Here is a 12,136-nt window from a genome sequence, read left to right on the forward strand (position 1 = left end):
TACAGACCACCCGGTCCCCGGCCACAGTTCAGCGACTCCATCGCCGACTTCGTCAGCATGCACACCCTTGTGTCCATGGACTACATCCTCCTTGGAGACCTGAACTTCCACCTCGAGAACACCAAGGGCAGCAACTCAACCACCTTGCCAACCTCTGACTCAAACAGCTCGTCACGACCCCACCCACTACGCCAGACACACGCTCGACCCCATCTTCTCAGACAGCAATCATGTCAACTTCAGCCACACCACCGAACTCCACTGGACTGTTACCTCTGCGTCCACTTCAACTTCGAGAAGCCCACCATGCACCACCACACACAACTAGCCCACCACCACAGCTCGAGGAAAGTCACCGAAGACCAACTAGTCACCACCCTAGCCCAAAACCCACCAATGAACACTACTGACACCGACTCCGCTGCCCTCAACCTCAGGCAATGGATCGACGACTGCGCCAACACTCTTGCCCCGATAAAGAAACCCTCGAACAGATGCTTCGACAGAAAAGCCATCTGGTTCACAGCCGACCTTCAGGCATCCAAGCAGGCCTGCCGTAGGTTCTAGAAGAAGTGGCACAACTAACAGACACCACACAGCAACACAGCCTACAAGAGCGCCATTCGCAGACACCACTAGCTCATCTGTACCGCCAAAAGGACATCCTTCAAAGAGAACATTAACAACAATGCACACAACAGCAAAGAGCTCTTCAACATTGTGAAGGAACTCTTCAACCCCAGCTCCAACTCAAACGACATCCCGCCATCACAAGACCTCTGTGACTCCCTAGCCACCTTCTTCCACCGCAAAATCGCAGACATCCACGACAGCTTCAGACACCAGGCCTCCCTGACTGACACAGACACTTCAGACTCGCCGCCCCCCAGCTACATCAACATCGACCCCCTGCTTTCCTGGACCCAATGACGAAGACACCATCAAAATCATGAACACCATCCACTCCCATTCACCATCCGACCCCTGCCCGCACCACATTTTCAACAAAGCAAGCTCCACCATCGCACCTCATCTCCGCAAAATCATCAACAGCTCCTTTGAGACCATCACCTTCCCAGAGAGCTGGAAGCACGCCAAGACCAACGCCCTACTCAAAAAACCCAAAGCTGACCCCAAGGACCTCAAGAATCTCCCTATCCCGTTCCCGGCGAAAGTCATCGAGAAGACCGTCAACAGACAACTGACCTCCTTCCTCGAAAAGAACAACATCCTGGACCTGTCCCAATCCGGCTTCCACAGCAACCACAGCACCGAAACAGCCCTCATCACTGCAACCAATGACATCAGGGCCATGATGAACAATGGAGAAACCGCAGCCCTCATCCTCCTGGACCTCTCAGCCGCCTTCGACACCGTCTGCCACCATACTCTCCGCACAGGCCTCCACAACGCAGGGATCTGTAACGAAGCACTCGACTGGACCACCTCCTTCCTCACCGGCTGAACCCAGAGTGCCCGCCTCCTCCATTATGCTCTAGAGACGCCAAGATCATCTGTGGCGTACCCCAAGGATCGTCCCTCAGCCCGACACTCTTCAACATCTACATGGCACCGCCTGCCAACATCGCCAGATCGCATGACCTCAACATCCTCTCATATGCCGACAACACCCCGCTGATCCTCTCCTTCACCAAGGCCCCCACCACCACCAAATCCAACCTCCAGGAAAGAATGAAGGCCATCGCCAATTGGATGACGGTCAGCTACCTAAAACTAAACTCGGATATAACGGAGGTCCTCATCATCGGATCCACTCCTTCGGGATGCATGGGACGACTCATTGTGGCCGGCTGCACTAAGAGCTGCACGACGCCCACTAACCGCGCACGAAACCTGGGCGTCATCCTGGACTCACATTATCAATGACCCAGGAAGTGAACGCCATCTCCTCCTGCTTCAACACCCTCCGCAGGCTGCACGAGATCTACAGATGGATCCCCACCAGTACCAGAAGGACAGTCACCCAGGCCCTTGTCACCAGCAGACTGGACTATGGCAACGCTCTCTACACAGGAACATCAGCCAAACTCCAGAAATGACTACAACGCATACAGAACACCTCTGCACGCCTCATCCTCGATATCCCCCGCCACAGCCAGATCACATCCCACCTGAAAGACCTACACTGGCTTTCCATCAACAAGAGGATCACCTTCAAGCTCCTCACCCATGTTCACAAAGCTCTCCACAACACCAGACCAGTATACCTCAATGAACAAATCACCTTCTACACCCCGAACCAGCCGCATCAATCGAGCGACCGCCAGCAGCAGATCGTTCTCCTACCTCGCCGGAAAAACCCGGAACACCGTCCCCATCCGCCTACGACAGACCTAGGACCTGCTGGCCTTCAGGAGACTCCTCAAGTCAAGACCTGGGTGTTCGAGCAGTAGCAGCACCCCGCCCCCCCCAGCGCCTTGAGACCGTCACAGGTGAGTTGTGCGGATGTACCATGTTACAACGCATACTATTACAACTACCTACCGTTACAACGCGACCATTACAACGCATACCATTACAACGCATAGCGCTTTGAGGTGCTGGATAGTGGTAAGTATAATTTACTATTCTAACTCCAGTCCCCGTGGACCCTAGGGAAGGTGTTGGATAGTAAATTATACTTATTCCCTATCCTAGAGCGCCCCCCAGCGCAATGCGTTGTAATGGTATGCGTTGTAAAAGTTGCGTTGTAATGGTAGTGCGGAGTAAAAGATGCGTTGTAACGGGTGTATACCGAGTTGTGCGCTCTACAAATGTATTGATTGATTGATTGATTATTACAGCTTACCTATCGATAACAGAAGGCATTAAGGTGGGCCTCTTTGTTGCAGGAGGCAAGGCTGAATCTAAGGAACATGGATGGTTTGACTCAGCGTGCTCTGAAACCCTAAAAAAATTAAAGAAGGAGCTCCACAAAATGCCTAGAAACCCTAGAGAAGTACGTAAATGTAGGTTTGAATACAAGCAGGCAATAAAATTACAAAAACTAAGCCTAAGAGAAAAGGCACGGGAACAGCTACAGGAAGCAAGCACCAGTAATGATACAAGAGCTTTCTGGAGGATTATTGACTCCACACCTATTGGAGGGCGCTCGACCTTGGACCTGGGGAACTGGGTTTGAGTCTCGGTAATGATGCTAAAACATCCTATGATTCTGGGCAATTCACTTAATCTCCCCGTGCCTAACAAAAATGAATGTGTGTCCTCAGGTAACATAACTGGTGCTATGTAAAGCGCTCTGATACCCGATTCGGGTCAAGTTCGCGCTATATAAAACTCTGCAATTTTTTTATTTTGTTTTAAATGGATGCACTCCCTGACACCAACCAACAAGAGGGTCTGTTTATAATTATGTTGAAAATGTCACCCCACTTCAAACATCTCCCATTACTCCCTTCACATTGGAAGCCGTTAAAAACGCTATTTCAGTAAGATTTGCAAGGCTCCAGGACTGGATGCAATACCGGTCGACTTGTATAAGGGACATATTGATTTATTGGGGCCCATGTTAACCCTGGTATTGAGGGCTTGTTGTTTAGAAGGGAAGCTGTCCACGTAGGGAGAGTCAATCATCGTTCCGATTTTTAAAAAAGGAGACCAGCTTAACCCTGCCTGCTATAGACTTATTTCACTCTTTGACTCCCTTGTTAAGATAGCAGGGCGTGTAATCCTAAAAAGGCTGCAGGACTGGGTGGAATCACAAAATATCCTGTCAGATCTGCAATATGGCTTCTGCGGGGATAGGCATGATTAAGCAGGGCCTTAACCTAAATAAGTTAATCCGAAAGTACGTTCACACTAAGAAAGACAATTTATATCTAGCCTTTGTCGATTTAACATCAGCTTTTGATTGTGTCATACAGTCAAAACTGTGGCAAAAACGAATGCATCTGAGAGTGGAGGCGTCAATCATTAGCTTATTGAGGGACCTATGCTCAGACTGCAGGGCCAAGGTTAGATACGGTAATGGGGAGAATGTACTAAAGCATGCAGTGTCAATAGAGGGGTGAGGCAGGGATGCGTTCTGGCCCCTTCCTGTTTTCATTATACATTAACAGTGTAGGGGGGGTACTTGCAATGTCAACTAAAGACTTACAACAAATAGGAACGCGCCCAGTCCCGGCCCTCTTATACACTGACAACGCTGTTCTTATGGCTTGCACCCCCTTAGCTCTGCAGTCCTTGTTGTCTAATTTTGCACATTACATGATAGATCTTGGTCTCTTAATTAATATAGGGAAAACATTTATCAGTTTGTAAACTTTATTTCGATTTAAAAAAAATCACAAAAGTTTTCACAGACAAACATCAAATCCGGGTTATATAAACCAAAATGCCACTTTAAGGCCATACTTATTTGAACAAGACATATACCATTTATAAAAAGATAAATATTAAGTAATACAATAAAATATCCTCGTTTGATTGGCGGGAACGTGCATAATAAAAAGCAACCATAAAAATCCTAAAAAGAGCATCTAGTCACACGTTAAATTCATCACATATTATAATAGAAGGTAAAGAACAGTAAACATAGGGATGGTCTCAGTTAGTAGTTATAGAGATGGCTTTGTCTAATCTCCTGTCCATCCATCTAGTTAACCATACCCGTTCCAAAAATGTAGCTATCGCTATCATAATCGGACCCTCTACTGATGTTTTAAATAATCTAAAAGCCTCGAAATATGACCTGGTACCCACGGCAATACAAATGGGGTTCAACCAGCGTTGCCTCGGGTTGCTGTAAGCAGGGCATGCAAAAATAATATGAGGCACTGATTCTTCTTTATCTAAGCAGAACGGGCAGTTACTACTACTGTTATCCACTTTGAACCATTTTGAAATAAAGGCATTGGTGGGTAGAGTTCCTAATCTAAACTGATGGAATAATTTTCTGTCCCGTGTACAAGTGATTTGGTCCCAATACATCTCCAATTTTGGTTCGTGTTTAGTCCCCAGGAAGATGCTAGACAAGGTAGATTTGGGGGTAACAGTATACCGTTTAAAATTGATCATATGCCCATAGGCGGCCTTTAGCTCAACTTTACTTGCAAATGTGCTGACCGCAGTGTTAGTCCGAAGATGTCCTAGCCCCATTTCGCAGAGAATGTTTTTAAAGCAACTAATCCATACAATGTTTTTGTTTACATCCAGCTCCCGAACTTCCATCAAGACCAAAGCATAACTGGCCAGCTCTGGGGACACCCAGAGCCTCCTCCAGTATATCAAAAGCCTATAATGTGCAACATCCCTAATGGCCTGACAACCCAGGTCTAAATATAAAGGGATCAATGGGGTTGATTGCGGGATGCCAATTACTGATCTTAAAAACTTATTTTGACCCACCACCAGAGAGTCCAGATTTGCATACCCCCACAGTTCTGCTCCATATAGGATAGAGGCACTTATTCTGGAATTATAGATTGGGAAAATGGGGGCTACAGGTTTAGTATACGAACATCTATGCTCTTTAAGGAGCGCACCAGAAAGTTGAGCATGTCTCACCGATAGGCTGTCTATTTGCGGCTTCCAACTTAATTTTTTGTCAATGTGTATCCCTAAATATGAAAATGTCTTGGCTTTCTCTAACGAGCCCTCCGACATTCTTACTTCACCGATGGATTTGTTTGAGTTCTGGAGAACCATAAATTTTGTTTTAGCTACATTAATGACAAGATCATGGTCTGCACGGAACTCCTCAAATCTCAATAATGCACGTTGAAGTCCCTGTCTTGTTTTAGATAGAAGAAGGGTGTCATCGGCGAACATTAGAAGTGGAATCTTACTTCCTAGCAAGGTCGGGGCATCCGTAGGGTAATTTTCAAAATATTTCAATACCCCATTGATGTATATTGAAAATAAGGTAGGAGCCAATACACAGCCCTGCCTTACACCCTTTTCTACAGGGAACTTCTCTGTAGTACTACCCGCCATGTCCCATCTGACTTGGGTAAAGTTATCTGTATGGAGTTTGATAACAAATGTCAAAATGTCCAGAGGCATCCCCAATTTTGAGAGGCAATGCCAAAGTTTCGTGCGGGGGACTAAATCAAACGCGGACCTTAGGTCCACGAAGGCAGCATAGATTGAGCCGTTATCCAATATGACAGTGCACCAGTAGATTAGAACAAACCTCAAAACCTGGTCCACTGTGCTAACGCCTTGACGAAACACTGCTTGTAAATCAGAGAGTATGCAGCATTCTTCTAACCAAATCTGCATTCTGGCTAAGATCACTCTGGCCGATACCTTTTGAATGCAATCAATCAGGCTTATGGGCCTATAATTACCTGGCTGAGAACGGTCTCCCTTTTTAAAAATGGGGAGAATTACCGCACCTGCCCAGGAGCTAGGAATTGGAACTCCCTTATCAATTGCATGCATTAGCACCTGAATTTATGTTGCCCATAAATCTATATCTTGTATAAAAAGATCTGCAGGAATGCAATCAAGTCCTGGAGCCCTACCCTTTGGGATCTGTCGGAGAGCATTTACTACCTCTTGCTTTGTAATGTTGAGAGCAGGGGGAGAGGGAGGCATTGTAAAAATTAACTGGGACCCGAACCCTTTTCAAACTGGCTTTTGAAATGACGGACCCACAGATCCGGTTCCACATGATTGGTTGGCACTTTCCTCGGATCCCCACTCCCCCATTTAACTAGTTGCCAGAATTTCATCATATCTCTCCCACTACAAGCACTAAGCAAATCTGCCCAATGTGCTTCATCCCACTCCCGTTTAGCCTGTAATTTTACTGCCTTGTGGGCCTGCCTCTTCTCTTGTATGATTGGATGTTCTTTATTCCTGATTGCCGCTGCAAGAGACTTATAGGCCTTACGGCAATTCGTATTGTACCAGGCCGCAGCCTTTTGGTTTGACATGGTAGGACTTTTTTTACTCTTAGTTATAAAAAAATCTTTAAGTTGGTTAAAAAGATGTTCATGAGCCCAACCAACTCTGTCTAGATTGACCCCCTGTGCAGTAACTTCCTTAACAACAGTTAGTGTATTAGCTACCAGATTACTCAAATCTAGCAGTTTCTCGGGGTTCAAGTCAATCTTGGCCTAGTTAAGGCGTCTTGTGTCATTGGACAATTGGCCTGCTACGAAGGCAGCATGGGGTGGTAGTGCGTCAGCATACATAATCTTCAAAAACCGTAGCGTGACCACGAGTGGATTATGATCACTTTCTGGCCGTACTTCCACCTCCATGTCTAAAAAATTAGGTCAAAACTCCTTATTTAAGATAAATTAGTCGATACGACTAGATCGATGGCCACTGAGATATGTTGACCTCCCCTATTTATCAGAGTCTGTACGACCATTTGCTGCCCTCAATCTATGCTCCAAGCAAAATACTTTCATTTGAATTGCGGCACAGGTCCATTTTCTTATGGGAGGACGTTCCTGGGGTGGGTTTGCCCATTGGTCATCCTCCTCAATAGTAAAACTCATGTCTTCACAGTCAAGGGGTTCATGAGTACAATTAAAATCCCCGGCAATTAAAATGATGCTGTGACCTCTTTGATTGATTAGAAAAACATCGAGTTGGGTTACAGTATTCGAAACCTTGCTGCCTTGAAGACCCCTAGAATATACATTTGTAAGCAAGACATCAAGGGTACTACCCTGAGTTATCCTTAGAATAATAATGTCTTCAGAGTCGATAGCAATCTCTTCCGTCTTAAATTCCACAGTCTGCCTGATCCACAGTGTCAAGCCCCCTTTCGGTCTGCCACCATCACTCTTTATGGCGGGTTTGGAATAGTTAATATATCCTTCACAAAAAACCTGTTCAACTGCCCAAGTCTCTTGGAAGCATATTCTATCCAGATTCTCAATATATTGTAGCCATTTGCTAGAGGCCATTTTGCCACTAAGTCCTGCAATATTCCATGAAGCTAATTTTAGAACTGTACAGGGGTCACTGGGTCCTCTACTTTGGTTAAAATCTCCTTGTGAAGGGTTTAACAAATAAGGGACTAGGGCTTTATCAGTAAATTTAGACTTACAGGCGAAACCAGACACCTGTGGGGTAGTAAGTACAGAATGACTCGTAAAATCAATTGACTTCCTGGGCTTGAAAACACATGGGACTCCATCATTACTACCACAGAGAGTCATGCCCCTGGATTCGCCACAATGAACACCCACACCTGGTGAGACATTATCGAATATACTTACAGATTCAAGTCAATCAATATCCTCTAGGTTCATGATTGCTTCAAATCTATTGTGTGTTGGAACCGAATACTCATACATTCCCTGGGCATGAGCTACTCTCAGATTATCCAGCCCATTCCTTCTGAAAATAGGAGGGTTTTGATAGAAAAACCCTAGAATGTTAATACCTTCACTGTTTAAATGCCTTGATCCTGCTCTACCTAAAATGAGCTTCACAATCCGGGGAGACCCAAAGTTCACCACCACACAGTCAGCACTGTTTAGTTTCCTTGATTTTCCTACCCAGGGAACTCTATGTATCATTTTAAACCCCCTAAATAAATGCCCACCTAGGCCAGTTTAAACATTTAACAAATGAAGAGCCTTGTTTTTTTAGAGAAGCCCAATGTTCCTCTTGGTCAGGTTACAGTGGGGGTAAATTCATCAAATCAATAGTATAAGGCGTATCATGAAACGCGGCAGGGCAAGCAAAAAGTATAGCGAGACTAGAATAGAAGACACTACAATTTACTTTACTAGGACATTCTCTTACCTGGGAGTCCTAGTTGATCAAGATTGCCTATGGAATAAATCTATTGCCAATAGGAAGCTCATTTTTACTAAAGCCTGTATGGCACTCAGAAGCTTTACAAAACGTTTGGGTACTAACCCCAGCCGAGGTAATGATGCAAATATATATGGCCAAGGGCCTAAGTATAATGACATTTGGGGCAGGTACAAAAATTGTATTGACTTACAAACGGTGGAAAACAAATTTATTAGATATTTGCTCACCTTTTTTAAACGCACTTCTGACTATGTCATCCATGCGGAGCTGGGGACATAACACGTTACAGATGTGATAAAGTTGCATCCAATACTCCTCTGGCACAAAATCTGGACCTCAGAGTATATAGTACTGAACCAAGCAATCATAAGGGACTGCATGAAATTGAGTCAGCATATAAGAATTTTGTGGTTCACGTACGTTCAAAGCCTGTTTCAAGCTATGGGATGCTGTGAATACTATGAGAGACCTGAAACCCTGTGCACCATTAGTAAAAAAAAGCCTGAAAGAGAAGGGCCAGAAGCCCTAAGATGGACACTTGAAACATCAAAACCTAGTGTACTAAGGAACCAATTAATTATAACAACTTTTAATATGCAACCTTATCTCAAATCTGTCTTGTTTGGTAGAAATAGATTTGTTTTAACCTGTCTGAGATTGGACATTTTCCATCGATTAGTCAGTTTTCCAAAGATGAATGACTGGGCAGTACATTTGATGTACTGCCCTTGTGATAACGTCATCCCAGAACACATTGCAGGTGGTCCTTTCTTGCAAGTTTTACACTAGACAATGGAAAAGATACATCGTCCCAATATTAAAACAGCATGGCTTTACCCAATGCCGACCTGCATACTTATTCCTGCAAACTCTACGTTCTTTAGAAATGTGCTGTTATAATAGTGTCTTTTTTATAGACTTTTTTTACAGCAGAAAGAATATAGTCTTAACAATTTGATTAGATCAAGCTGTACCACATTCTAAATGTTTTATATGAATATTTGGCGGCATCTAGAGCTGTGCAATATAACATATTTATAGACATAATTTTAATCTTTTCATTAATATATATCACTACATAGGCACTTTATAAAATTATGCTAGACAGGTTAGCCAATAAAGTTGTACACATGGCAGATTCGGATTTGTACATAAGTATAAAAGGCCAATATAACTGGTATTTTAAGGTTTTTAACATAATTTGTGTATTTTTCTCTGACTATAGTAGGTTATGTTCACTCTCGAATATGTACTTTATAATGCTGCTTCAATGTTTGGCATGCTTTTATGGATGTGTATTTTGCATTCGATTATAGACTACTTGACTTGAAAAAAAAATGACTACTGTGCTCAGGATCATGCTTTCTCTCGAACCATCTGTTCTGGATTATGAAGTGGAGTTCTACACTGTGCTTATCTCCTTCAGCATAGTGGTCTGGCTTTCTATTGGTAAAACATAACAAAAGTAATTAAACACTGCCCAAACAATTGCTGATAAGAAGTATTTTCTATGACTCTTTACAATCTACTCACAAATGCAGAGGCCTAAAAACCTAATAGTGCATCTCTCTTTCTCTTTACTGATAATTGTGGAGAAGTGTGGCTCACTGGTTAGAGGAGGCAGACCTGGAAGCAGAGGTCAGCCCAGGACCAGGGTTCAATTCCTGGCTCGGCGGGGTCTTGAGTCCTAAAATGTCCATGGACTCGACAATTCTCGCTCCGGTGCCTACTCGATTCATGGGTTCATACTCTGTGACTCTGGGCAATAGCTTGCTTAATCTCCACAATGGCCCCTTGCGGCGGGATGCCTGGCTTTCACCTTGCGGATACCCTGCCGGGGTTATCTCACAGGGGAATACCAGGATGGGTTCCCTAAGCAAGCGCTTAGAGACCAGTTGGTGATTTGCGCTATATAAATTCCTGTACATTTACATTTACATTGTCCACTTGTTAATGCCCCAAAGATTATAACTTCTTGTAAAGTATGGTTTGCCTCTATATTAAAATATACAGTTTGTAGTTTGTAAATCGTCTTTTTGGAAGAAGCGCTCAGGTAATCACAATAAGTTGTTCAACAGCATCAAAAGTCTCCTGACCAAGTTATTCAAATTACTTGTATTGTCTCTTGGCCGCCGTTCCTTTACTACTTATCTCTTAGATTAAGTCTTACTCCGGTCTTGATGTATTTGTTTTTTTGCAGATGGCTCTGGAGTCTGTGGGTGAAAATTGGAGGGTATCCGCTATGGAAGATACTGGATCTCAGGTAAGTCTTTCAGGAGAGCAAAACTCCCTGTGATGCTTGGGCCAAATCCTTGAGGCAAAGCGTGGGTTACACGATCATCAAATTTCACAAGGGTAATTTGAGTGAGTTCCTGTGAACTTCGCTTGATGTACAATTGGGTAATACATCAACATATGTTTTGAACAGGATGTGAGTGACTTTGGGCTTAGATACTCGGTTGGGAAGCAAATGTCAGTTTTTGGGGGCTCAGATTCATGATTTCAACAATCATGTGCGGGGCAGGTACTATGTTTGGGGCTTGGAGATATGTGCTTGGTCATTATTGGAAAGTGTGTGTATGGGACTAGTGATTATTGGGGATGCATGTGTTGTAGTGTAGTTCCTATATTCTCAATAGGCTCTGCGCATTGGAATACCATATACTATAGTTTAGACGTAGGACTGAGGTCGACTAGGTCTCTATTGAATATATTAGACTTAATTGTGAGTGCCAGCTAGCTCAGAGGTCACTAGAAACTTTCTCGAATTCACAAGAAGGGATTCGTTTCTGACAACCGCATAAACATAACAACTTTGTTTCCCAAGAATAAGAAATCAATCTCTAGAGTCGCAGAAACAATAGATAGTTATTTTACTCAGTCAATTGTGCATGCTTCGTTTAACCAGAGGTGCTGGGAAATGTAGAGACGGGCGTTTTCAATAAAAAGTATTTATAGAACAGTCTTCTTTCTCAAGCATAAGAAGTGAACTGCTACAATCATAATACTGGTTATAAAGTGCAATGCGTACAGTAAAAAGAGTATTATAAAGTAATATTGTAAAAGCATGATATGGTTTCTAAGCCATATAAAATAACATAAAATACATACATTAATAAATAAAGACTGAAAGTACTCAACTGGTGCTTCTAAAATATGCCTACCCCGGTGTACCTAACCTAGGTCTAGTACAAGGGAAGAAGTAGGGGCCATATGTATCATACTACCGTTTGGCGAATTCCAAATAGCGAATTTTAAGGAATCGCTATTTGGAATTCGCTAAACTGTATGTATGTACAAAATCGCTATTAAATAGCGATTCTTTACCATTCCTAATTTGCGATTAGCAAATTGCTAATCGCAAATTACCCATTAATTTCCATGG

At 43.6% G+C, this 12,136-nt stretch overlaps 1 protein-coding gene across 1 annotated transcript in view; it reads left to right on the forward strand.

The window, feature by feature from the left end:
• LOC147674007 (uncharacterized) overlaps nt 1–12,136 on the forward strand; it is a 640,165-nt gene that overhangs the window by 260,638 nt on the left and 367,391 nt on the right. The window contains exon 11 of the mRNA XM_086945549.1: nt 10,952–11,014. Coding sequence (XP_086801675.1) covers nt 10,952–11,014 — 63 coding nt within the window. The remainder of the gene's footprint in view (nt 1–10,951; nt 11,015–12,136) is intronic.

Source organism: Lissotriton vulgaris, chromosome 12 (assembly GCF_964263255.1).
Source record: "Lissotriton vulgaris chromosome 12, aLisVul1.2, whole genome shotgun sequence".
NCBI lineage: Eukaryota > Metazoa > Chordata > Amphibia > Caudata > Salamandridae > Lissotriton > Lissotriton vulgaris.